The 25,702-nt window shown below is 35.7% G+C and overlaps 1 protein-coding gene across 2 annotated transcripts in view; it reads left to right on the top strand.

Annotated features, from left to right (window-relative positions):
• The window catches only part of NOVA1 (NOVA alternative splicing regulator 1), a 150,672-nt gene that overhangs the window by 97,239 nt on the left and 27,731 nt on the right, over positions 1-25,702 (top strand). For both annotated transcript variants that reach the window (XM_049897560.1, XM_049897559.1), the window contains exon 3: positions 21,826-21,992. In XM_049897560.1, the coding sequence (XP_049753517.1) occupies positions 21,912-21,992 (81 nt within the window). In that variant the 5' untranslated portion in view covers positions 21,826-21,911. The remainder of the gene's footprint in view (positions 1-21,825; positions 21,993-25,702) is intronic.

The raw sequence follows: 25,702 nt of genomic DNA, 5'->3' as shown, positions 1-25,702 counted from the left end.
GACCTCTCCGATGAGGTATCTTTGAGCCAAAACCTTAGTGATTATAGAAGGACCAACATGAGAAAAGCCAGAGGAAGAGTACTCCCAGGCATATAGAGATCTGTAGGGGTAAAAAAAAAAAGCGTAAGTGAGAATAAGCTTGGCATGTTCCAGGAACTAAATAAGACCCAATTCCCTGGAGTTAGAAAATGAGAGAGAGGATAATAGGAGATGAGGGCTGAGAGCTAAGCAGAGGCCAGATCATAAAGGGCTTCGTAAGCTGTAGTAAAGAGTTTGGATTTAACTCTTTAGTGTGGAGTATTTTAAACAAGTAAATGACATATGATTAACATGTTCAAAAATTACTTTGAGCTTGTAGAGGAGCAAGAAGTGAGGCTGAAAAAATAGGAGGATACTGTGATCCTGTTGAGAGAAATGGTGGCTTGGACTAGGGAGGTATCCATAGCAGGAGAAGAGTAAATTAATTCAGACTATATTTTTTGTGGTATTTACAATGATGGCACTAAATGAGATGTCCTAGGAAGAGAATAGCAGCAAAGATGCCAAAAGGAGAAAGTGTTTCTATAAGGAGGAAGTGGTTAACTGAGGTTACTATAATGGAGAACGAAAGGTAGAATGCTGTAGTACTGTGTTGTTGTGGTTAACTGCCATCAAGTCACCCCTGACTCATGGTGACCCCATGTGTTACAGAGTAGAATGGTTCCATAGGATTTTCCTGGCTGTAATTTTTTCCAGAAGTGAATCACCAGGTCCTTCTTCCATGGTACCACTGGGTAGGTTTGAACAGCCAACCTTTCTGTTAGCAGCTGATCAAAAACCACTTGCACCACCCAGGATTCATGCCAGTTGCTATTATTCCACATTGCTGTAATTTACCAACATCTCTGTCATTCTTTCTTGTTGACTGAAAACTTTAGCATCTGATTTACTGTATGCCTGTACAACTATACTCTTGCTCATCCTATATTTCCAAAAACTTTGAAAGAGAAAGAAGTGATGGCAAAGAGAAGAAGGACATGGCAAAGTGGAGCAAGGAAAATACCTAGTCATTTCGTCCCCCTGAGTAATCTGGGATTTAAGAGAAAAAAAAATATGCCATTTGAGAGCTCCGTGGAAAATAAATAGCAGTTTTATATAAGGGGTAGCACTAAGAGGAATGTATAAAAAAGAAGTTAGGGATATGGGACATATGCTGAGAAGGACAGGAAAGGATAGGAAATTGGGTCCAAATCAAGGACATAGAGAAGAATATGAGGATAAGAACCGGATGATGAGACTTGGACTTCTGTTGGTAATACGCGAAGACATATGTGTGGTCTTTGATGGGGAGGAGCAGGGTAACAAGGTAGTGAGATACTGAGGTATTGTGATAGCCACAGGTCAGGGGAACAGTTGGCTCAAATGAACTAACTAAAGGACACTCAAGGACTTATTCATAGGGAGCAGGTTAATGAATAAGGGCATGAGGCCAGAAACTGCGTGGAAAGTGGAGAGGAAACCAAAGACCCAGAGATCCCTTTTAAAGGAAAGGAGGCCAGAGGTTGACAGAAAGCCAATCTGTCCTCACATGGATCAGAGACCAGTAGGTAACCACGAGTCCAAAGATCTGTCCTCAAGTAGATTAGAAGTCAGCAGGACTATCCAGAGGGTCAGGGGTTTGAGCCAGTGCAGAGTGTGTGTTCCTGTGATAGGGCATGAATACATCTGACAGAGAACCTGCTGTCTAGCCTGGAATTCCTCCATTTGTCAGGCCTTTTCCATAACACTCAGAATAAAAGAGGCAAAGGTAGGAGATGAACTTGTATGAATTGAAGAAGAATTGCAATTACAGAAAATTATTATAGCAACACAGTTTTGCAGTTTTCTGATGCATAAATTTTTAAAATTAAGATAATGGGTCTGTCAATTAAATTTAGTTTATGGATGCACAGAAATTTCTGAACAGTAAGTACCTGCTTTGAACTGAAGTTGAACAGGTATCTGATAGATTACCCATTTTCACATCTCACTTTCAGCCACTATAAATCTAAGATATTCTAATATCTTTATTTTGTATTTCTCTTAATGTTAAAGGTGAGAGAAATGAATTAATAAGTTGCTCTCTGGTTTGTTCACATTAAGAAATATGAAAATAATTTTTAGAAAAGAGTTGAATAACTTCTGAGCCTCATGTTCAACCTCAAAGTCACATTTTTTTCTAAATGTGCTATTGCGTGCTGAAGTTATTTATAAATAATAAGATATTTTGGTAATTGTTTTCAACATCATGGTCATAGCATAACTATTTTACAAGGAATGGTATAGATTACCAGGTTGTATTAGCGGTAGGTTTGTATTTTCTTTCTTGATAAAATGTCATTATTTCTGTATTAGCACACGTAAAACTGCTTCCAAAATTAATAACTGATTACAGGTATCATTGAAATTTTTATTGTATGTCCAACCTTTACAAATTTATCATATGTTACTTCCCCCAGAAAGTGAAAGGGTCGCAGTCCTTTATGCTTGCCCTTCATTCATTTGATATAGTACATGTGATTAACAGTATGACAGTCACTGACTTGAGTGACTCACTTGCTCTTGAAATTCATACAAATGTGGGCCTTGTCTTCATATTATATTTATGGGCTTATAAAAATGGAACGATTCTCTTAATAAGTCCATTTTTTAAGAAAATAGGGACTAATGTCCGTGCTCAATCTTAGCTAATGCATAGATGTAGCTGTGATTTCAAAGGGAAAACTTTGATATGTGTCAGGAATGGTTCTGTCACCAGAGATTTTTATCTTCTTCTTGTCAGCTTATAAAGCAACACTCCTCTGATATGTTCCCGTTATATACCCAGTGGTATGTTTCTCTCTAACATTGCATGACTTTGATTAGCTATTCAGGCCACCACTGGGCACACTTCAGAGTTTCTGAGCTTGAGTTGATATCATGTATGTATTGAAATCTGTTTTCCCAGCTTCCAAGCATGGCCTGCAAAATTCTCAGAGTAAATCCCTACTTGTACATAACAAATAGCTAGAAGGATTCGAAGGGCTATTTTTCTTATAGCAGAAATTTGAGAGTATAGATCAATGTCAAAAATGGTGACAGTAATTGGGAGTGGAGGGAGAGTCAGCAGGTCTATATTTGTATATGTGTAACAAAATTTAAATGTCGGGTGAAATTTGGTGTGGCAGTTTTCCCTTTCTGTAATTCATAATGGAAGTTGAGAGGAAATATTAGCTAAATTAGGATTGCTATAATGATCCTGTGCTGTGGATGAATGAACAAGTAGTCATCATCACAACTGTTAGACCTTCTGCAGGCTTCAGAATAAAGAAACTGGAAATTACTTACTGTATAAGAACAATTACAGTGATTACTTAGAATTATCAGAAATGTCTGCTTTCAATCCTTAGCGTTCCTTAGAAGTTAGAATCACCTGTGCTACTGGTGCTACTTCATGGGAATGACTGTTTAAAAGTAAATTAGCATACTTTTGCATACATAAGGAGCCCTGGTGGTACAGTGGTTAAAGAGCTAGACTGCTAACCAAAAGGTCAGCAGCAGGTTTCAACCCGCCAGCGGTTCTTTGGGAGAAGTAGGTGGCAGTCTGCTTCCTTAAAGATTTATAGCCTTGGGAACCCTATGGGGCAAATCTACTCTGCCCTATAGGGTCACTGTGAGTCAGAATCGACTTGATGGCAGTGAGTTTTTTTTTTTTTGCATGCATGCATGCATGGGACAGGGAGTAAGTGAATGAGAACCTGGATAACATTCTCCTTTCATTGCCATGCATCCTATCTTCTTAAGTTCTCTGAAGAATGCTAGTATCTTTTTTCACCTTTTTGCTTGATTAAATATATTTTAATATTAAGGCACACTCTATATAAAGAGAATCAAGCCTTCACTATGTTGGCTTGGACTGTTGAGATGTGATTGTGTAGAAAGTTAATCGCCTAGAGAAGAAAAGCATTTATTACTTTACATCATAGGATGTCAATTCCTACAATTTATTTTAAGAATAAAACAAACAAAAAATGCCTCTTCTTGAAATAGTGCACTTCCTCTTTAGTAATTGAAGGCTAGCAGGAACTATTATCAAATGTGCATCACGGTATAATGGTATAAAGGCTGCAGTTACAAATCAAACTTATTTTTATGACAATTAAATGCTTGTGTAGATCTGAAAACTTATTCTGAAAATCTTGCTAATAACCCACAGTTATTGACTGTCTCCTATGGCAGTCTGTTCTCTGCAAGAAGGGTTAATAAGTTCTTTCATTTTATGCCAGATTTGGAATAAATCTGTCAAGAGAAAATAATGGTATGATTCAGTGTATTTTTAAAAATTATCAAACGTGTGTGAAAATTTATTTTTCCATAATGAAGAGGAAATATACATAATTTTTAAAATGGGTTTAATTTGGTAGCTGGCTTAATACTATGTTTTCAGAGAGTGTGATAATATAAAGAGTAATGTGTTTAACAAGATTGTACGTCTCCCTGCTTTTGTTAGTTATGTGCCCTTGGTCCGATTGCTTACCATTTTCCAACTCCTTACCTGTAGTTGGAGATAATAATATCTGCCCTGGTTATTATGAGCATTAAGTGAGTGTATGTATCTATTGAGTCAATCCCATTGATGGCGGCCTCACGTGTGTCCGAGTAGAGCTGTGCACCACAGGATTTTCAGCGGCTGATTTGTCAGAATAGATCTCCAGGCCTTTCTTCTGAGGCATCTCTGGTTAAACTCAAGGTACCAGTATTTCAGTTAGCAGCCAAGCATGTTAACCATTTGCACCATCCAGGCACTGTCTGTATATACGTAGGTGCACACATATACATTAAAAAAAACCCAAAAAACTTTGACGTCGAGTTGATTCCAATTCATAGCGACCCTGTAGGATAGAGTAGAACTGCTGCCCCTGTAGAGTTTCCAAGGTTGTAATCTTTATGGAAGCAGACTGTCCCGTCTTTTTTCCCACAGAGCGGCTGGTGGGTCAAACCACTGATCTTTCAGTTAGCCGCCGAGTACTTAACCACCGCTCCACCACATATACTAGAACCTGGATAGCCATTCTCCTTGCATTGTCATTCATTCTGTCTTCTTAAGTTCTCTGAAGGATATTAGTATCTTTTAGATTTATATATATGTAGACACACGTACATATATTTACATCGGTATGTCCTTTTAAATTATAAAATGGTTTCTAAGTGTAAGGAAATATAATCACTCTTTAAATCACGTATGTTAGAATAATATTTTGAGTTGCAGCTTAGAAAACTGCTTAAAATTTTAGTTCACCCCTAATGAGTACAGGGGCATGGAAGAGAAAATAAATCATAAGGAAAAGATTTGTAGTGGTGAGCTTCAGAAGAGGACTTCAAATGATTTAATTTCTTAAAATTGGTAAAGTATGTATTTTTACCCTTAAAGAATATAATGCTGTATTGCTGCACCTAGCACACCCTTTAAATGCTTTCAGGTGGGGATTTTGCTGATGTAATTACCTGAAACGCCCTTAAAAGGGACTTTTGCTGATAATAACTATTACAACAAATGTGGAAACCTAAGAAATGCATGTAAACCACCTATTTATAAAGACATGAATAGGAATATATGTTTCTCATATATAGATTATTATGAATGATACATTTTAAGGAAATAACAACTGACTTGTCACATTGAGATAAAGACATATTTCGGTATTAGACTCTTTCAACAATTTTAGCATGTTAAATTTTATCTGAGATACCATAGCTATTGCTATTATTCTCGTGGGTTTTAATAACGTAATATAAAAATGTAGCATAAAAACGATTGTAAGGATGGTGCAGAACTGGGCGGTGTTTCATTCTGTTGTACATAGGGTCGCTATGAGTGGGAACTGACTCGACAGCAGATAACAACAACCACCACAACCTGCAACTTGTAATACATTTTATTACCAATGATTGATGTTCTGTCCTTTACTTTTAATAGTTAACTAAAACAAAACTAATGACATAATCCTTAGGCTTTTTTTTTTTATTAACTTTTATTAAGCTTCAAGTGAACGTTTACAAATCCAATCAGTCTGTCACATATAAGTTTACATACATCTTACTCCGTACTCCCACCTGCTCTTCCCCTATTGAGTCAGCCCTTTCAGTCTCTCCTTTCGTGACAATTTTGCCAGCTTCCCTCTCTCTCTATCCTCCCATCCCCCCTCCAGACAAGAGCTGCCAACACACTCTCAAGTGTCCACCTGATATAATTAGCTCACTCTTCATCAGCATCTCTCTCCCACCCGCTGACCAGTCCCTTTCATGTCTGATGAGTTGTCTTCAGGAATGGTTCCTGTCCTATGCCAACAGAAGGTTTGGGGAGCATGGCCGCCGGGATTCCTCTAGTCTCAGTCAGACCATTAAGTATGGTCTTTTTATGAGAATTTGGGGTCTGCATCCCACTGATCTCCTGTTCCCTCAGGAGTTCTCTGTTGTGCTCCCTGTCAGGGCAGTCATCGATTGTGGCCGGGCACCAACTCCTTAGGCTTTTTTAGAACCATAAAGACATAGTGAAAGAAGTTAAATTGCCATGACTGTAGATTGAAATAGTGAAAGATCTCACTGCAAATTGCTTTATTCATAAAGTAACTTATATTCTGTGTTTCTATTTAAAAAATTAAGATACCTATATACAGTTTCTTACCTTTTAGGAAGAAAACTTTAATTTCCCCTATTGACACCCCAAAAATCAGATTTAAATGGGACAAAAAAAGGGAAAATGATTTCACAATCGCCAAGCATCTCCTAGGGTTGTAACTAGGAACTTTTGATTATTAGTTTATGTAGTTTTAACAGCCTCGCTTAGCTGGTTATCAAGCTGTTGACTATTAGAAAAAGTAAAGTAGAAGTAAAGAGACGAGCCTGTTATAATCAAATGTAACAACAAACAGCAGAGATATGTGCCAATGAGGTTAATAATATGAAAACTTTCATATTGTTCTTTCAGAACAAATACTATTCAAAAGAACCATTTGTGTAAGGGTCAGTAGACATACATAGTTAAATAAATCTTGAGGCTGCCATATTATTACTACCTAGAACTATAATTTTTTATGTAATTTTTATTGTGCTTTAAGTGAAAGTTTACAGATCAAGTCAGTCTCTCATATATAAACTTATGTACACCTTACTACATACTCCCACTTACTCTCCCCCTAATAAGTCAGCCCGCTCCCTCCTTCTAGTCTCTCCTTTCATGACCGTTTGCCAGTTTCTAACCGCCTCTACCCTCCTATCTCCCCTCTGGACAGGAGATGCCAACATAGTCTCAAGTGTCCACCTGATGAAAGTAGCTCACTCTCCTCAGCATCTCTCTCCAACCCCTTGTCCAGTACAACCCATGTCTGATGAGTTGGGTTCGGGAATGGTTCCTGTCCTGGGCCAACAGAAGGTTTGGGGACTGTGACCACAGGGACTCTTCCAGTCTTAGTCAGACCATTAAGTCTGGTCTTTTTATGAGAATTTGGGGTCTGCATCCCACTGATCTCCTGCTCCCTCAGGGGTTCTCTGTTGTGCTCCCTGTCAGGGCAGTCATCGGTTGTGGCCAGGCACCATCTAGTTCTTCTGGTCTCAGGATGATGTAGTCTCTAGTTCATGTAGTCCTTTCTGTCTCTTGGGCTCATAATTACCTTGTGAGCTTGGTGTTCTTCATTCTCCTTTGATCCAGGTGGGTTGAGACCAATTGATGGATCTTAGATGGCGATTAAGACCCCAGACGCCACTCTCCAAAGTGGGATGCAGAATGTTTTCTTAATAGAATTTATTATGCCAGTTGACTTAGATGTCCCCTGAAACCATAGTCCCCAAGCCCCCGCCCCTGCTCTGCTGACCTTCGAAGCATTCAGTTTATCCAAGAAACTTCTTTGCTTTTGGTCCAGTCCAGTTGCGCTGACCTCCCCTGTATTGAGTATTGTCCTTCCTTTCACCTAAAGTAGTTCTTATCTACTATCTAATCACTAAATAACTGTCTCCCACCCTTCCTCCCCCCTCCTCTCTTAACCACAAAAGAATGCATTCTTCTCAGTTGAAACTATTTCTCAAGATCTTATAATAGTGATCTTATACAATATTTGTCCTTTTACATCTAATTTCACTCAGCATAATGCCTTCCAGGTTCCTCCATGTTATGAAATGTTTCACAGATTCATCACTGTTCTTTATCGATGAGTAGTATTCCATTGTGTGAATATACCGTAATTTATTTATCCATTCATCCGTTGATGGACACCTTGGTTGCTTCCAGCTTTTTGCTATTGTGAACAGTGCTGCAGTAAACATGGGTGTGCATATATCTGTTTGTGTAAAGGCTCTTATTTCTCTAGGATATATTCCGAAGAGTGGGATATCTGGGTCGTATGGTAGTTCTATTTCCAGCTTTTTAAGAAAATGCCAGATCAATTTCCAAAGTGGTTGTACCATTTTACATTCCCACCAGCCGTGTATAAGTGTTCCAGTCTCTCCACAGCCTCTCCAACATTTATTATTTTGTGTTTTTTGGATTATTGCCAGCCTTGTTGGAGTGAGATGGAATCTCATCATAGTTTTAATTCACATTTCTCTAATGGCTAACGATCGAGAGCATTTCCTCATGTATCTGTTAGCCGCCCGAATATCTTGTTTAGTGAAGTGCCTGTTCATATCCTTTGCCCAATTTTTAATTGGGTTGTTTGTCTTTTTGTGATTAAGTTTTACAAAAATCATGTAGATTTTAGAGATCAGGTGCTTGTCAGAGATGTCATAGCTGAAAATTTTTTCCCAGTCTGTAGGTGGTCTTTTTACTCTTTTATTGAAGTCTTTAGATGAGCATAGGTGTTTGATTTTTAGGAGTTTCCAGTTATCTGGTTTCTCTTCGTCATTTTTAGTAATGTTTTGTATTCTGTTTATGCTTTGTATTAGGGCTCCTAACATTTTCCCTATTTTTTCTTCCATGATCTTTATCATTTTAGACTTTACGTTTAGGTCTTTGATCCATTTGGAGTTAGTTTTTGTGCATGGTGTGAGGTATGGGTCCTGTTTCATTTTTTTGCAAGTGGCTATCCAGTTATGCCTGCACCATTTTTTAAAAAGACTATCTTTTCCCCAGTTAACTGACACTGGACATTTGTCAAATATGAGCAGCACATATGTGGATGCGTTTATATCTGGGTTCTCAATTCTGTTCCATTGGTCCATGTATCTGTTGTTGTACCAGTACCAGGCTGTTTTGACTACTGTGCCTGTATAATATGTTCTAAAGTCAGGTAGAGTGAGGCCTCCCACTTTGTTCTTCTTTTTCAGTAATGCTTTCCTTTTCTGGAGCTTCTTTCCCTTCCTTGTGAAGTTGGTGATTTGTTTCTCCATCACATTAAAAAATGTCTTTGGAATTTGGATCGGAAATGCATTGTATGTATAGACAGCTTTTGATAGAATAGACATTTTTAAATTGTTAAGTCTTCCTATTCCTGAGCAAGGTTGATTTTTCCACATATGTAGGTCCCTTTTAGTTTCTTGCAGTGTAGTACCTTGTAGTTTTCTTTGTATAGGTCTTTTACATCTTTGGTAAGATTTATTCCTGAGTATTTTATCCTCTTGGGGGCTACTGCGAATAGTATCGATTTCGTGATTTCCTCTTCGATGTTCTTTTTGTTGATGCAGAGGAATCGAACTGATTTTTGTATGTTTATCTTTTAACCTAAAACTCTGCTGAACACTTCTATTAGTTTCAGTAGTTTTCTGGAGGATTCCTTAGGGTTTTCTGTGTCTAAGATCATGTCGTCTGCACGGAATACTACCCAACACATTCTATGAAGCCACCATCTCCCTGATACCAAAACCAGGTAAAGACACCACGAAAAAAGAGAATTACAGACCTATATCCCTCATGAACATAGATGCAAAAATCCTCAACAAAATTCTAGCCAATAGAATTCAACAACATATCAAAAAAATAATTCACCGCGACCAAGTGGGATTTATACCAGGTGTGCAAGGCTGGTTTAATATTAGAAAAACCATTAATGTAATCCACCATATAAGTAAAACAAAAGACAAAAACCACATGATCTTATCAATTGATGCAGAGAAGGCATTTGACAAAGTCCAACACCCATTTATGATAAAAACTCTCACCAAAATAGGAATTGAAGGAAAATTCCTCAACATAATAAAGGGCATCTTTTTATGCAAAGCCAACAGCCAACATCACTCTAAATGGAGAGAGCCTGAAAGCATTTCCCTTGAGAACGGGAACCAGACAAGGATGCCCTTTATCACCGCTCTTATTCAACATTGTGCTAGAGGTCCTAGCCAGAGCGATTAGGCTAGACAAAGAAATAAAGAGCATCCAGATTGGCAAAGAGGAAGTAAAATTATCTCTTATCTGCAGATGACATGATCTTATACACAGAAAACCCTAAGGAATCCTCCAGAAAACTACTGAAACTAATAGAAGAGTTTGGCAGAGTCTCAGGTTATAAAATAAACATACAAAAATCACTTGGATTCCTTTACATCAACAAAAAGAACATCGAAGAGGAAATAACCAAATAAATACCATTCACAGTAGCCCCCAAGAAGATAAAATACTTAGGAATAAATTTTACCAAGGATGTAAAAGACCTATACAAAGAAAACTACAAAGCTCTACTACAAGAAATTAAAAAGGACATACTTAAGTGGAAAAACATACCTTGCTCATGGATAGGAAGACTTAACATAGTAAAAATGTCTATTCTACCAAAAGCCATCTATACATACAATGCACTTCCGATCCAAATTCCAATGTCATTTTTTAAGGTGATAGAGAAACAAATCACCAACTTCATATGGAAGGGAAAGAAGCCTCGGATAAGCAAAGCATTACTGAAAAAGAAGAAGAAAGTGGGAGGCCTCACTCTACCTGATTTCAGAAGCTATTATACAGCCACAGTAATCAAAACAGCCTGGTAGTGGTACAACAACAGACACATAGACCAGTGGAACAGAATTGAGAACCCAGATATAAATCCATCCACATATGAGCAGCTGATATTTGACAAAGGCCCAGTGTCAGTTAATTGGGGAAAAGATAGTCTTTTTAAAAAATGGTGCTGGCATAACTGGATAGCCACTTGCAAAAAAATGAAACAGGACCCATACCTCACACCATGCACAAAAACTAACTCCAAGCAGATCAAAGACCTAAACGTAAAGTCTAAAATGATAAAGATCATGGAAGAAAAAATAGGGACAATGTTAGGAGCCCTAATACAAGGCATAAACAAAATACAAAACATTACCAAAACTGACGAAGAGAAACCAGATAACTGGGAGCTCCTAAAAATCAAACACCTATGCTCATCTAAAGACTTCACCAAAAGAGTAAAAAGACCGCCTACAGACTGGGAAAGAATTTTCAGCTATGACATCTCCGACCAGCGCCTGATCTCTAAAATCTATATGATTCTGTCAAAACTCAACCACAAAAAGACAAACAACCCAATCAAGAAGTGGGCAAAGGATATGAACACACATTTCACTAAAGAAGATATTCAGGCAGCCAAGAGATACATGAGAAAATGCTCTCGATCATTAGCCATTAGAGAAATGCAAATTAAAACTACAATGAGATTTCATCTCACTCCAACAACGCTGGCATTAATCCAAAAAACACAAAATAATAAATGTTGGAGAAGCTACGGAGAGATTGGAACTCTTATACACTGCTGGTGGGAATGTGAAATGGTACAACCACTTTGGAAATCTGTCTGGCGTTATCTTAAACAGAAATAGAACTACCATACAACCCAGAAATCCCACTCCTCGGAATATACCCTAGAGAAATAAGAGCCTTCACACAAACAGATATATGCACACCCATGTTTATTGCAGCTCTGTTTACAATAGCAAAAAGTCTGAAGCAACCAAGGTGTCCATCAACGGATGAATGGTTAAATAAATTGTGGTATATTCACACAATGGAATACTACTCATCGATAAAGAACAGTGACGAATCTCTGAAACATTTCATAACATGGAGGAACCTGGAAGGCATTATGCTGAGCGAAATTAGTCAGAGGCAAAAGGACAAATATTGTATAAGACCACTATTATAAGATCTTGAGAAATAGTATAAACTGAGAAGAACACATACTTTTGTGGTTACTGATTAATTAGTAGCTAAGAACTGCTTTAGGTGAAGGGAAGGACGATACTCAGTACATGGAAGGTCAGCTCGACTGGACCAAAAGCGAAGAAGTTTCTGGGATAAACTGAATGCTTCAAAGGTCAGCGGAGCAATGGCAGGGTTTGGGGACCATGGTTTAAGGGGACTTCTAAGTCAATTGGCAAAATAATTCTATTATGAAAACATTCTGCATCCCACTTTGAAATGTGGCATCTGGGGTCTTAAATGCTAACAAGCGGCCAACTAAGATGCATTAATTGGTCTCAACCCACCTGGAGCAAAGGAGAATGAAGAACACCAAGGTCACACGACAACTAAGAGCTCAAGAGACAGAAAGGGCCACATGAACCAGAGCCCTACATCATCCTGAGACCAGAAGAACTAGTTGGTGCCCGGCCACAATCGATGACTGCCCTGACAGGGAGCACAACAGAGAACCCCTGAGGGAGCAGGAGATCAGTGGGATGCAGACCCCAAATTCTCATAAAAAGACCATACTTAATGGTCTGACTGAGACTAGAGGAATCCCGGCAGTCATGGTCCCCAAACCTTCTGTTGGCCCAGGACAGGAACCATTCCCGAGGACAAGTCATCAGACATGAAAGGGACTGGACAATGGGTAGGAGAGAGATGCTGATGAAGAGTGAGCTAATTATATCAGGTGGACACTTGAGACTGTGTTGGCATCTCCTGTCTGGAGGAGGGATGGGAGGATAGAGTTGGAAGCTGGCAAACTTGTCACAAAAGGAGAGACTGGAAGGGCTGACTCATTAGGGCGAGAGCAAGTGGGAGTACGGAGTAAGGTATATATAAACTTATATGTGACAGTCTGACTTGATTTGTAAACGTTCACTTGAAGCTCAATAAAAGTTAATAAAAAAATAAATTAAAAAACTAAGAAATAAAATGTGGATTTTATATGGAAAAAAAAAAAAAGATCATGTCGTCCGCAGATAGAGATAATTTTACTTCTTCCTTGCCAATCCAGATGCCCTTTATTTCTTCGTCTAGCCTAATTGCTCTGGCTAGGACCTCTAACACAATGTTGAATAAGAACAGTGATAAAGGGCATCCTTGTCTGGTTCCTGTTCTCAAGGGAAATGCTTTCAGGTTCTCTCCATTTAGGATGATGTTGGCTGTTGGCTTTGCATAAATGCCCTTTATTACGTTGAGGAATTTTCCTTCTATTCCTATTTTGCTGAGAGTTTTTATCATGAATGGGTGTTGAACTTTGACAAATGCCTTTTCTGCATCAATTGATAAGATCGTGGGTTTTTTTTCTTTTGTTTTATTTATGTGGTGGATTACATTAATTGTTTTTCTAATATTGTGCCAATCTTGCATACCTGGTACAGATCCCACTTGGCCATGGTGGATTATTTTTTTGACATGTTGTTGAATTCTGTTGGCTAGAATTTTGTTGAGGATTTTTGCATCTATGTTCATGAGGGATATAGGTCTGTAATTTTCTCTTTTTTTGTGGTGCCTTTACCTGGTTTTGGTATCAGGGATATGCTGGCTTCATAGAATGAGTTGGGTAGCATTCCATCTTTTCTATGCTTTGAAGTACCTTTAGGAGTAGTGGTGTTAACTCTTCTCTGAAAGTTTGGTAGAACTCTGCAGTGAAGCCGTCTGGGCCAGGGCTTTTTTTTTGTTGGGAGTTTTTTTTTTATTACCTTTTCAATCTCTTTTTTTGTTATGGGTCTATTTAGTTGTTCTACTTCTGATTGTGTTAGTTTAGGTAGGTAGTGTGTTTCTAGGAATTCATCCGTTTCTTCTAGGTTTTCAAATTTGTTAGAGTACAATTTTTTGTAGTAATCTGATATGGTTCTTTTAATTTCAGTTGGGTCTGTTGTGATATGGCCCATCTCATTTCTTATTCGGGTTATTTGTTTCCTTTCTTGTATTTCTTTAGTCAACCTGGCCAATGGTTTATCAATTTTGTTAATTTTTTCAGTGAACCAGCTTTTGGCTTTGTTAATTCTTTGAATTGTTTTTCTGTTCTCTAATTCATTTAATTCTGCTCTAATTTTTATTATTTGCTTTCTTCTGTTGCCTCACGGATTCTTTTGTTGCTCTCTTTCTATTTTTTCTAGTTGTAGGAACAGTTCTCTGATTTTGGCTTTTTCTTCTTTATGTGTGTGTGCATTTATCGATCTAAATTGACCTCTGAGCACTGCCTTCGCTGTGTCCCAGAGGTTTTGATAGGAAGTGTTTTCAGTCTTGTTGCATTCTCTGAATTTCTTTATTCCATCCTTAATGTCTTCTTTAACCCAGTCTTTTTTGAGCAGGGTATTGTAGAGCAATATTTTTAACCCCAAGTATCAAGGAAATACTCAGTGTATATGAAAATGTATAATAAGTTGGGAGATAGTTATTGAAATGGTAGAAATTAAATGTTGTGTTGAAACAAATAAACCCTTACCCACTCAGAAAATTTCTTATCCAGAATTTTCAGTGAAACCTCTGAGATCTGGAACTTGGTGGGACTGCCTTGTTTCCGGGTCTCTCACGTTTTCTGCCTTTGACAGACAGGGTGCAGTCTTAACACTTTGCTTTCTCCCTCTATTAGTGGAAAATATTTGAGTTTCCTTTTCTGACACATTTCCCTTTTATATACAAGTTCCAGCTTTCACAGGTTTTCCTGTAGTAATTTCTTAATACTATCAGTAGCAGTTAGTAAAAATTGTCATGTTTTGTTTAAATTTCAGTTTTTGCCTTTTGTAAAGTTATTTGGCATTTTTTCCTAGTTCTTTTTGAGGTCAAAAACATTTCTATAGGTTGTCATAGAATTATTAATATTAGATATTTGGTGTTAATTTTTATTTTGAGTGGTTTCCTTGTCACTCATCCAATGAAATGCCCTGTTTTAGATACCCTAAAGAATTATATAGCTTATCAGAAGATAGAGTTATATTATCAATAGGAGTATGAACACATCTTACATTCAAACTAAATGTTAACTAATTTTCATTATATTTGGCAGTTGGAAATATGTGTATCAAATTATTAGTATATACCCTTGGTGGGTTGATTTTACCCATCATTTTAGAATAGCCTCATCGTAACTTGACTACTAAAATAGGTCTCAGGTATCAAAAAGTTTTAGACTGTTTCAAACCACAGCAAAAATTATTCCTTTTTTTCCCTAGCTGTATTCCCTTAGGGAAATTATATTTTCAGAGTTGATCTAATTTTTTTTCTACCCTGGAAAGAAAAAAATGGTACTTATTTCTTCTATCATCTTTCCCCCCCAAAAAAGAAACCAAACCCGTTGCCATCGAATTCTGACTCATAGCAACCCTATAGGATAGAGTAGAACTGCCCCATATAGCTTCCAAGGAGTGCTTGGCAGATTCAAACTGCTGACCTTTTTGGTCAGCAGCCGTAGCACTTAACCACTCTGCCACCAGGGTTTCCACCTTTCCCAAAGCTCTCCTTAAAACCAAAACCAAAGTTGTTGCCGTCGAGTCGATTCTGACTCATAGCAGAACTATGAGAGTAGAACGTAGAGAGTAGACCTGCTCCATAGTGTTTCCAAGGAGCAGCTGGTGGATTTGAACTGCCGACCTTTTGGTTTGTAGCCAAGCTCTTAACCAGTGTGCCACCAGGGTTCCAAGCCCTCCTTAAGAGTATGCTTTTAATCCATATAATAGTAATTTATAACTTGTAGTTTTTTTTTTAATTATATCCCAAAACATATCGCATTTTCACATACATTGACTGATATTGTGAACCCAGAGGCTTACTGTTTTATAGACATTTTTATAGATGAAAAGGTCTTGGAAATCTATTACTTAAATGTTTTCATTTTACAGATAAGAATATTTAGACTCAAGAGTTATTTGATTCTTCAAAAAATACTTGAGTATTTGCTGTGTACTAGAAACCCTGGTGGCACAGTGGGTTAAGAGCTCAGCTGCTAACCAAAAGGTCAGCAGTTCGAATCCACCAGCTGCTCCTTGGAAATCCTATGGGACAGATCTACTCTGTCCTGCAGGGTCGCTATGAGTCAGAATCGAATCGATCGCAGTGAGTTTGGGTTTTTTTTTTAGGCACTATTGTAGTCACTGGAAATACAGCAGTGAACTTGACAGTCAAATTCCTTTCATGCTTTTCTTTCTTTTTGCCTTTGCTCAACCTGGCATTGTCCCTTGGTTTCCTCCATAGCACTTATTTCCTTTTAGTATTCTCTCTATATATTTCAGGATTTTTTTTTTTTTTTTAATAGTGTCTGTCTATATGAACTAGAATAAGATTTCTAGGAGAGTGGGATGGTAGCGTTTGGTCACTACTGTATCTACAACTTCTAGTATAGTACTTAACATTTAGTAGGGATTCAGTAAATGTTTATTGAGTAAATGCATGAAGGAATTGAATAAAAACCAGTAATGTGTGTGTCTTAGTCATCTAGTGCTGCCATAACAGAAATACTACATGTGGATCGCTTTAACAAAGAGAAATTTATTTTCTCACAGTCCAGTAAGTTACAAATCCAAATTCAGGGTGTCTGCTCCAGAGGAAGGCTTTCTCTTTTCTCTTGGCTCTGGAGGAAGGTCCTTGTCCTCAATCTTCCATGGTCAAGGAGCTTCTCTAGTACAGGGACCCCGGGGCCCAAAAGGCACTCTGCTCCTAGTGCTGCCTTCTTGGTGGTGTGAGGTCCCCAACTCTCTGCTTGCTTCCGTTTCCTTTTATCTCTTGATAAAAGGTGATGCAAGTCACACCCCAGGGAAACTCCCTTTTCCTTGGGTCGGGGAGGTGAGGTGAGTAAGGGTGGTATTACAGTCCCACCCTCATCCTCTCAACATAAAATGACAATCACGAAATGGAGGACAACCACACATGACCTAACCAAGTTGATATACACAATTTTGGGAGGACGTAATTCAGTTCATGACAGTGTGTATCCTGGAAGCCAAGTAAAGTGTTCTAAGAAGACGGTGGTCATCTGTGCCTAATGCCGCTGGTGGGTCAAACATGAGGACTGAGAATAAATCAATGGATTTGCCCCATTGCTGTGATGAGTGGTTTCAGTGGTGTGGAGAGACAAAAGCTGTGTTGAAATAGATTCAAGAAAAACGGAATGAATAGTGAGGAAATAGAGAGTATAGCTCATTTAAGGAATTTTACAATAAGGAGAGACAAGGAAATTGAGCTGTAACTAGAGGGAAGTATGAGTTCAAGGGGAGCTTTTAATTTTTTCATTGTGAAAATTTCAAACGTGCATAAAAGTAGAATAGTACAATGAACCCCTTTATACCACTGATACAGACCAACAGTATCAGGATTTTGCCATTCATTTTTCATTTAGTCCTTTTTTGCTATTGTTACAGAAATATTTTGAAGCAAAATCCCAGACACTTTACCCATACATACTTCAGTATGTATCTCAAAAAAGAAAAGACACTTCCTTACATTATCTGATGCCATAATCACACCTGTTAAAATCAACAGTAATTCTTTGATGCTATCCACTATCCAGTCCTTATCAGATTGCCCCAGTTATGTTTTTTAAAAGTTGTTTGTTTAAATCTGGAGTGAATCATATTTCAATTTGTGTTTGATCATTATGTCTCAAGTCTCTCTTAGTCTAGAGAACTGTACATTTTTCATTGAGGGAGCTGCATCAACTGTCCTGTAGACTGTCTTACATGCTGGATTTCTCACTTTGCTTCCTCATGGTGTCGTTTAATTTATTCCTCTGTTTTCAGAATTATCCGTAAACTGTAATGTAGTGCTAAAGGCTTGATTAGATTTAGACGCGGTTATTTTTGAATACATACTTCAGAGTTGGTGTGGCGTGTTTTATATTGCATCACATCTAGAGGCATGTAATGTTTGGTTTTCCTTCTCTTAGAGATGCTAACACTGATCAATGAAGTCGGGTGGTGACAACCTGATGCATCCATTGAAAATTTTCCATTAACCTTTTATCTAATGGTTTTATCTATTATTGATCATTGCCGCTCGATTATTTCATTAGAATTGCAAAAGGGTAATTTTTTAAATTCTGTCGTAAAGTGATGCTCTTTAAAAAAAAACCAAGGTATAACAACCTGTTTGTCTGCTGGTGGAAATGATCCAATAGAAAAGGAAAAATGATGATACAAGAAATCTCTGATAACTGCTGGAACAATGGACATGGTGGGTAAGAGAGTATGGCTCTAGCGATAGAATGCTGCCTTCCATAAGAGCAGGCATAGTTTAAGTGACTTATCCAGGATTACACAGGCAGTATCATAGGGTGAATGTATTTTTATTAAATGTTTATCAAAACATTACTATTTTATTCATTTAATAACTATATTTTTAAAAACTTAGGACTTTAACATTTGCTATTGCATGTGACACCAAAACTTCATGTCATTTCAAATTTCACTGCCTGTATTTGACATTGACCCTGCTTGTTAGAATTTTTGTAATTTCTCCCTTAAAAGTGCAATTTTAAATTAATGATATATTATGCATCTGGATCTTCATATTATATAAAATGTGAGCTCTACTTTTATTGTAACAGATTTTCAGCTTCTGTTGCAATTCTACTGCAAAAAGAAGTAAATGCTACTCTTAAACAAATGAAATGATAAATAACTGGCAGTTTAGTTTAGACACTAATGGAGCCTGAAAGCCTTTAAAATGACAAAAACAGTAACTTCTATGATTTATAGACTCATTTTTGTTACACAGTTTGGTCGTATATCTGACAGTCTTTCCCTTTTTGTGACTCCCTCCTAAAAATTATGGTTTTGTGTTATCTAAGTGAAAAGACCATTAGAGTTCAGTAGAAGAATATGACAGCATCTCTTCTGAGGATTACAGGAATCCCCAGTGGTCATATACAATCTCCTTTTTTCCTTCTTTCTTTTTTTCCGTTTTGGTAGTATTTCTAATGCAAGTGAAGTAATTTAATCCTCAAAGAATATGTATTGCAGCTGTAAACCTGTGAACTCTGTCCAAATTGTCTCATACATGCTATGTGAAATTTGTTTTAAACAATCATATTTCTTTATGGCTCAGTGATTTCCATTTACTATCTGCGAGTCTGTACAATATGAAGAGCATTGGGGTTACTGTGTTGTCTGACATGATATGTATTATATTAAACTAGAATCTCTTTATTCACTCAATGCCATGTCTGATTTAAAAAAAAATAAAAAAATCCTATTTGGGTTTGACTGATTTCCTTTCTTGGCTTGACACCCTCAAAAGAGCACTCTGTAGTTGTCTCCAAAAGCAGAAATGTAATCTGATTTGTTTTGTTTTGTCTGCTGACTTAAAAGAGAACACGTTGCATTAGCTACATTGATCAGTCACCATCCTATTTTAGTCATTTATTGGGCAATTAATACAACTGTGTAAAGACTCCCTAGAGCATTCCTATGAACTAGATCACGTTACTCAAGAACTGTAGAGATACATCAAGATAAATAAGGAGGTGAAAGGCTGATTAAGAGAAACCAGGGAGAAACTAGGCCCTCAAATGAACATTATGCTTTTTAGGTTTTACCCGTCCTTAGAAATAAAGGCTATACTTACTCTCTATTGAAATATTTTGTAAAACTTAGGAAACTTTTTTTCATAGACTTGAATTTTTTATTGTTTATGACATGAAAATTTAGATTGTGCCCGTGTAATTTTACCCTTTTATTTCTCCTCCTGATTCCTGTGATCTTTTTCTAGAATTCAGAATAATAATCTCACATTCTTATTTTAAAACTATTAGAAAAAATGATTCATGTGATAATCTTTAAAGCACTGTAAACTCTCTATGATATTTTGAATGTGGTTTCAAGAAATTTTAGAAACTTAATTCTGGAGTGGCTTGTAATTTTGAAACTATAGCTCCAAAAGGAAACATTCTAGGTCCGTGAAAGTGTTCACATTAGTTTGAAACCAAGTATTTTATAAATTTTAAAATATCATTCATTTGATTTTTTTTGATAACTATTTAGTAAAGAAATACTTATTTCTGAGAAGTGAATTTGTGTGTTGTGTTGGGATGCTGAGAAAAAAAATTGCAGTTTAATACCAGGCTGCTGCACTGGGGCTCAGAATAATCTGGAAAACTAATCATTTATTCTTATTACATTAAGTTGTGTTTGTGAGTATAATATAGGTTACAGGACCTGCCTATTAAACCCATCCAATTTCATTTTAGTCATGTCTCACATCGTATGTCCATATTTTATTTACTACGTGTGAAATAAGTATTGCTAATAATGTCTTTTTTCATGAATTTGCAATTTCATAAGCTACTTTTAATTTTCTTTTTAACCTTGATAGTCTGTCTTCTTTTTAAAACTATATCAATAATAAATACAGTACTGATTCATATATCCAACAAATACTTCTTTTTTGCACCTACTTTTTTTTTTTTTTTTATGTGTCAGGAAACGCTGGCGGTGTAGTGGTTAGGTGCTATGGCTGCTAACCAAAAGTTCGGCAGTTCAGATCCACCAGACCCTCCCTGGAAACTCTATGGGGCAGTTCTACTCTGTCCTACAGGGTTGCTATGAGTCAGAATCGACTCAATGGCAACGGGTTTGGTTTTTTGGTTACTATGTGCCAGGTACTGTTCTAGGCTTTGAGTATACAGCAGGGCACAAAGCAGACTAATTCTCTGCCCTCTTAAAGCTTACTTTGTAGGGGAAAAGTAAAGTACAAACAAATAGAGAATGTCAGGAGTGATTGTTGCTATGATTACAGGAAGAACGGGGTAAGTGAATTGAAGGTGGTAGATACTCAGAAATTTATTTACTATGTAAATTTTTTAAGACCCCTCTGCACAGATTTAAACACTCTTTTCACTGTAGATCCTTTAAACCATCCATGTACATGTCTCTATTATTTTTCATATCATACAATATCATAATTAACTGGCTCAGTGTCTGCTTTTCTACCTAAAGAATGAGCTCTTTGAAAGATGAGTCCATAGATCTTCATTTGCATTTTACCAGTTTCTAACCCTAAGTCTTTTTTTTTTAATTATTTTGTTGTTGCTGAAAATATACCCAGCAAAACATACACCAATTCAACAGTTTCTACGTGTACAATTAAGTCACATTGATTACATTCTTCGAGTTGTACAACCATTCTCACCTTCCTTTTTTGAGTTCTTCCTCCGCAATTAATATAAACTCACTGGCCCCTAAGATTCCTATCTAATCTTTCAAGTTGCCATTGTCACTTTGACCCCATATCAGTAGTTCTTAAAAGAACATAATGCTCAAGGCAGACATATTTTAATAATAAAGCTAAATGGTTGTTTGGTTTTAAGTCTACAGCTTGTATTTTGCAATAACAGTTTAAAGATTATTTCAGGGGTTCATCTAGCCTTGTGCTCGGTAAGCATTTGTTATATGAATGAATGAGTGAGACGCTACCTCAGGATCTCTGGCTCTGTTGGAGTCCAAAGGCTTCCTTTGAGACTGAAATGATTAGGGAAGAATGAATAAAAAGAATGATAAAAAGAGGCATGTCTACATTAATTGTTTTTGTTTCAATTAAATAATTCTAATTAGAGTTCTTAATTTGCCATTGTTTTATTGGCATAATTATATCATTCTTTTTGTAGCTTTTTAAAAAATTTTTTTAAATACAAAATAGGAAGTCATGTTTTCTGAAAATTAATCTTTTATCCACAGGTACTACTGAGCGAGTGTGCTTGATCCAGGGAACAGTTGAAGCACTGAATGCAGTTCATGGCTTCATTGCAGAAAAAATTCGAGAAATGCCCCAAAATGTGGCTAAGACAGAACCAGTCAGCATTCTACAACCCCAGACCACCGTTAATCCAGATCGCATCAAACAAGTGAGTGTTTAGTTGGGAAAGCAAAGAGAAATATCCACAGCTTAGTATGAATTCTTTGTAAAAGAAACCTTAAGAACTTAGTATATAAAGTTGTTTTTTTTTTTTCTTTTTTTTTTCCTAAGTATACCTAAAACATACCAGAGTTGTTTATTTAGCTATTAAAATACTACCAAGGTCTCCTCCTAATTGATTTATTAATTGACTGAAATATTTGTTTATTAGTGTTAATTGAGGAGCAGTTGTGTGACTTTTTAAATTTATAGGGATTTAATCTATTTAAAATTTTACCAGTTTCTAAATAAAGTATAAAAATTTAGATGAAACAACATCCTCAATTTCTACTGCCCCTTTTTAGTGGTATTTGTAGCCTTCAGTATAGTATTATGAATATAAACTTGCGTTTTGTTAATTTAATTGTCTTGTTTAACATTTTTTGTTCATCAGCAAATATGTATAAGTAAATCTTTGTATGTAGCAAACAGTCTTTTTGTTATAAATCAGCTGTTATGTTCTGTGTAACTTGTGTAGTATTTGCATATATGTCGTAAAGGGCCAATTTTTAATGTGTGGGATTTTCTATAACAAAAAATTTTACTTGATAAAAACAATATGAACTTTTAAGATTGAGTAATGGCTGACATGATCTAGAGAAAAATGAAATTATTTAATGTAAAATAAGTTGGATTCTTACCCATAAACTCTTAAATTATCAAATTGTTTGATGCTTTATATTCATAATTATTCTTTCTACCTTTGGCCTATTACAATTAGTCTCTTAATTTGTGACCATTATTAAGTCTTTGCCGTCAAAAGAAATGTATTTTTCATTAATCCCCAGACTAATTTATAAAATGTTTATTGTAATAAATTTGAAATATAGGTTAAAGTCTTATTAATTTCATGTTTCTGAATTGAAAACAAATTTTTAAACTAAACATTGTTATGAACCTATTATAGTTTTACCATTATATAGATAAACATGAATGCTGACTAATGAAATGTAAATACAGAAACTAATAATTAGGCAATGTAGTTTCAAATTTTAGGCTAATAGTCTCTTTTATTAATTACTATTTTAACAAATCCTTAATGTTTATGCCATGAGTATGTAGCTATTGTTCCATGTAAAATTATCCCTCTCATACTCTTTGTCAGTGTCAAAATTATTCAATTTATATAACCCTCATAAGTTTTTGAGAAAGTATCCCTTTTAATTTATATGTGGAGAATATAAATATTTTAAAGAACTAAATATTAGTTGATTTTTTGCTCTTCACAGCTGTTTATAGTTTTGAAATGTTCATTTTATCTGTGTTAGGTGTGGCAAGAATGATATAAAATATCGTACAAACAATAGTTTAAAGACTGAGGCGTTGAAAGTGATACCATAACTTGGTTCAGATTCCAGAACTAGGAGTTCAGTTGGAGACTTCTAGGTTAAAGTCATCTGAACCTACAGAATCAGCAGTGATGTATAGGGTTCATTGACTCTGCCATAATCCAGCCTAGTACTCCCTTTTCTTTTTTAACCTCCTTGAGAAAGTTTGAATATTTAGGAATATAGGTGAGTGTCTTGATTTAAAAATATATATAGTTTGAGTAGTATGACATCACTGCCAATATGTTCAAGACAATGACATCAATGAACTTTCATTATTTTTATAATAACAAATAGCTACTAAAATTAAATAATGGCACATGAATTATTGCCAAAGTTTCAGTTTTCTCTATGGCGATATGAGATTTATAGGCTGCCATATATCCGGTGCTAGTATAGTTTTATGCAGACTGCAATTTAAAATGTTTTATTTGGTTTATCTTTATTTGCCTAGTGGAAATAATGTTATTTAAGATCATGATAAGTGTTAAAAAAAAAAAATAACAGTGCTTAATTCACTGTTGTGTTTGTATTCATTCATAAGCCTTATAGAACTTCATGGGATTAAAAGGAAATTATTGTTGGTTATTTAATATTTTCATGTAATCAGTAATGTATATGAAATAGTGTACATTCAAATGAATTTATCAAAAATAGTACACTAAACCTAACAGGGAAATATATAACTTACATACTTGCTTTGTAATTGTAGAAACTGAAAAAAATCACTTGAAAAATCTGGAGAAGAGGCCAAACATAATTCTAAGATATTTTAGATAAACTTTTTTTGTGTGTGTCCTCTACGATTGGTATTCTCTAACTTTCTAGGAATCCTACTTTAGCAATGTAGTATTTTTTGCTGAATCATTCTCTAAATAATAGGCCAAGTATATAAATTTAAAATACAGAGATTTTACTTCTGAAGAAATAATGCCGATCTTTCACTATAAAATAATTATGAAAAGCAGGTCATATGATGCTTATGTAATGTTTTAGATTTTAGTAAGTAGGATAATAATAAGATTTATTGTTATTATTATATGTTAGTCTTTCCCTAACTAATGACATAATGTTACATATTTGCTTTTGACTTCAGTTCTGAAGTTATTTTAAAACTAAAATTTCTTTAAAATCTTTCATTAGCAATTTTCTTCTGGGTAAGATAGTTCAAAGAATAAAATTACAGTTTTAAAAAATGCTAGAGCCAAGAAAAATAACTTCTGCATAGAAGTTAATTTTCCTGTTGAAAATTAAATTATGTGTTCTTTTAGTTATTACATTTGTCCATTGCTGTTTATGATCAATATTTTAAAGTTTTGCTTGTTTAAAAAAAAGTATAATTTATGTGTAATTTAGACTTAAAATAAGTCAAATTTAGTTCTGAACAAATAAGACTTGCTTTGAAAGTTATAATTTTACACCAGTGGACTTCTAATAAAACATTGTATTCTGAATTGTGTTATCTAGATAAAATTGGTAACTGAATAAATTGCATGAACCTAAATGTCATACCCAAATGAAACCTACTCTTACTGATGGATGGGTTCTTAAATAAGTATAGTTTCTTAAATAAAAATAGTTCATTCTGATCTCAAAAGTCTTTCAAAATAGTGGAATGGTAAAATCTAGCACGATAACCTTCAACTATCAGATGATGTTAACTATTCACTTGTTAGTTCCCAAGCATGTTTTTAAGAAATACTACATTAGGAAAGAGATAGCTGCAGGCATTTAAAAAATCCTCATGTATTTAAAAAAAAAAAAAAAAGACTTAAGATATAAAAAAAAAATCATTTAACTCAAAGAATTTCACTTTAGTCATGAAAATTGGCATAATAGCCAGTCCACTTGTTAATTCATTCATTCACTCATTTATTCAATCATGAATTTATTAAATGCTTTCTTAGTGAATTACATGGAGTGAATTAAAAATTTTAGCCCTTGTTCTCTAAGACTAGTTTGTGAGAGACCCTAAGTGCTTAAAATAGTTTATAAAAACATAAAACTATATTTATATACCAAAACAACAGTATAACAATGTACTGTAGGAATTAAGTAAGAGTAGTGTGAAAGAAATACAGACTAAAGTAACAGATAACGGTCTTGTAAAATAGGCAGAAACTTGAACTGAACCTTGAAGGATGACTAGGAATTGCCTAAATTAGAAGAGAAGAAAGCAAAAAGTTTATTTCAGACAAGTGAAGCAATATGGACTTGGGGATAAAGATATCATATTTGTTTAACAGTAAGAAGACTATTTTGGCAAAAGTGGAATATTCCTGGTTGAGGTTAGAGGAACTCAATGTAGATGGGTTGGGTGGTACCACATAAT

The sequence above is a fragment of the Elephas maximus genome, chromosome 10, assembly GCF_024166365.1.
Source record: "Elephas maximus indicus isolate mEleMax1 chromosome 10, mEleMax1 primary haplotype, whole genome shotgun sequence".
NCBI classification, from domain to species: Eukaryota; Metazoa; Chordata; class Mammalia; order Proboscidea; family Elephantidae; genus Elephas; species Elephas maximus.
This window is presented reverse-complemented; position numbering and strand designations above follow the sequence as displayed.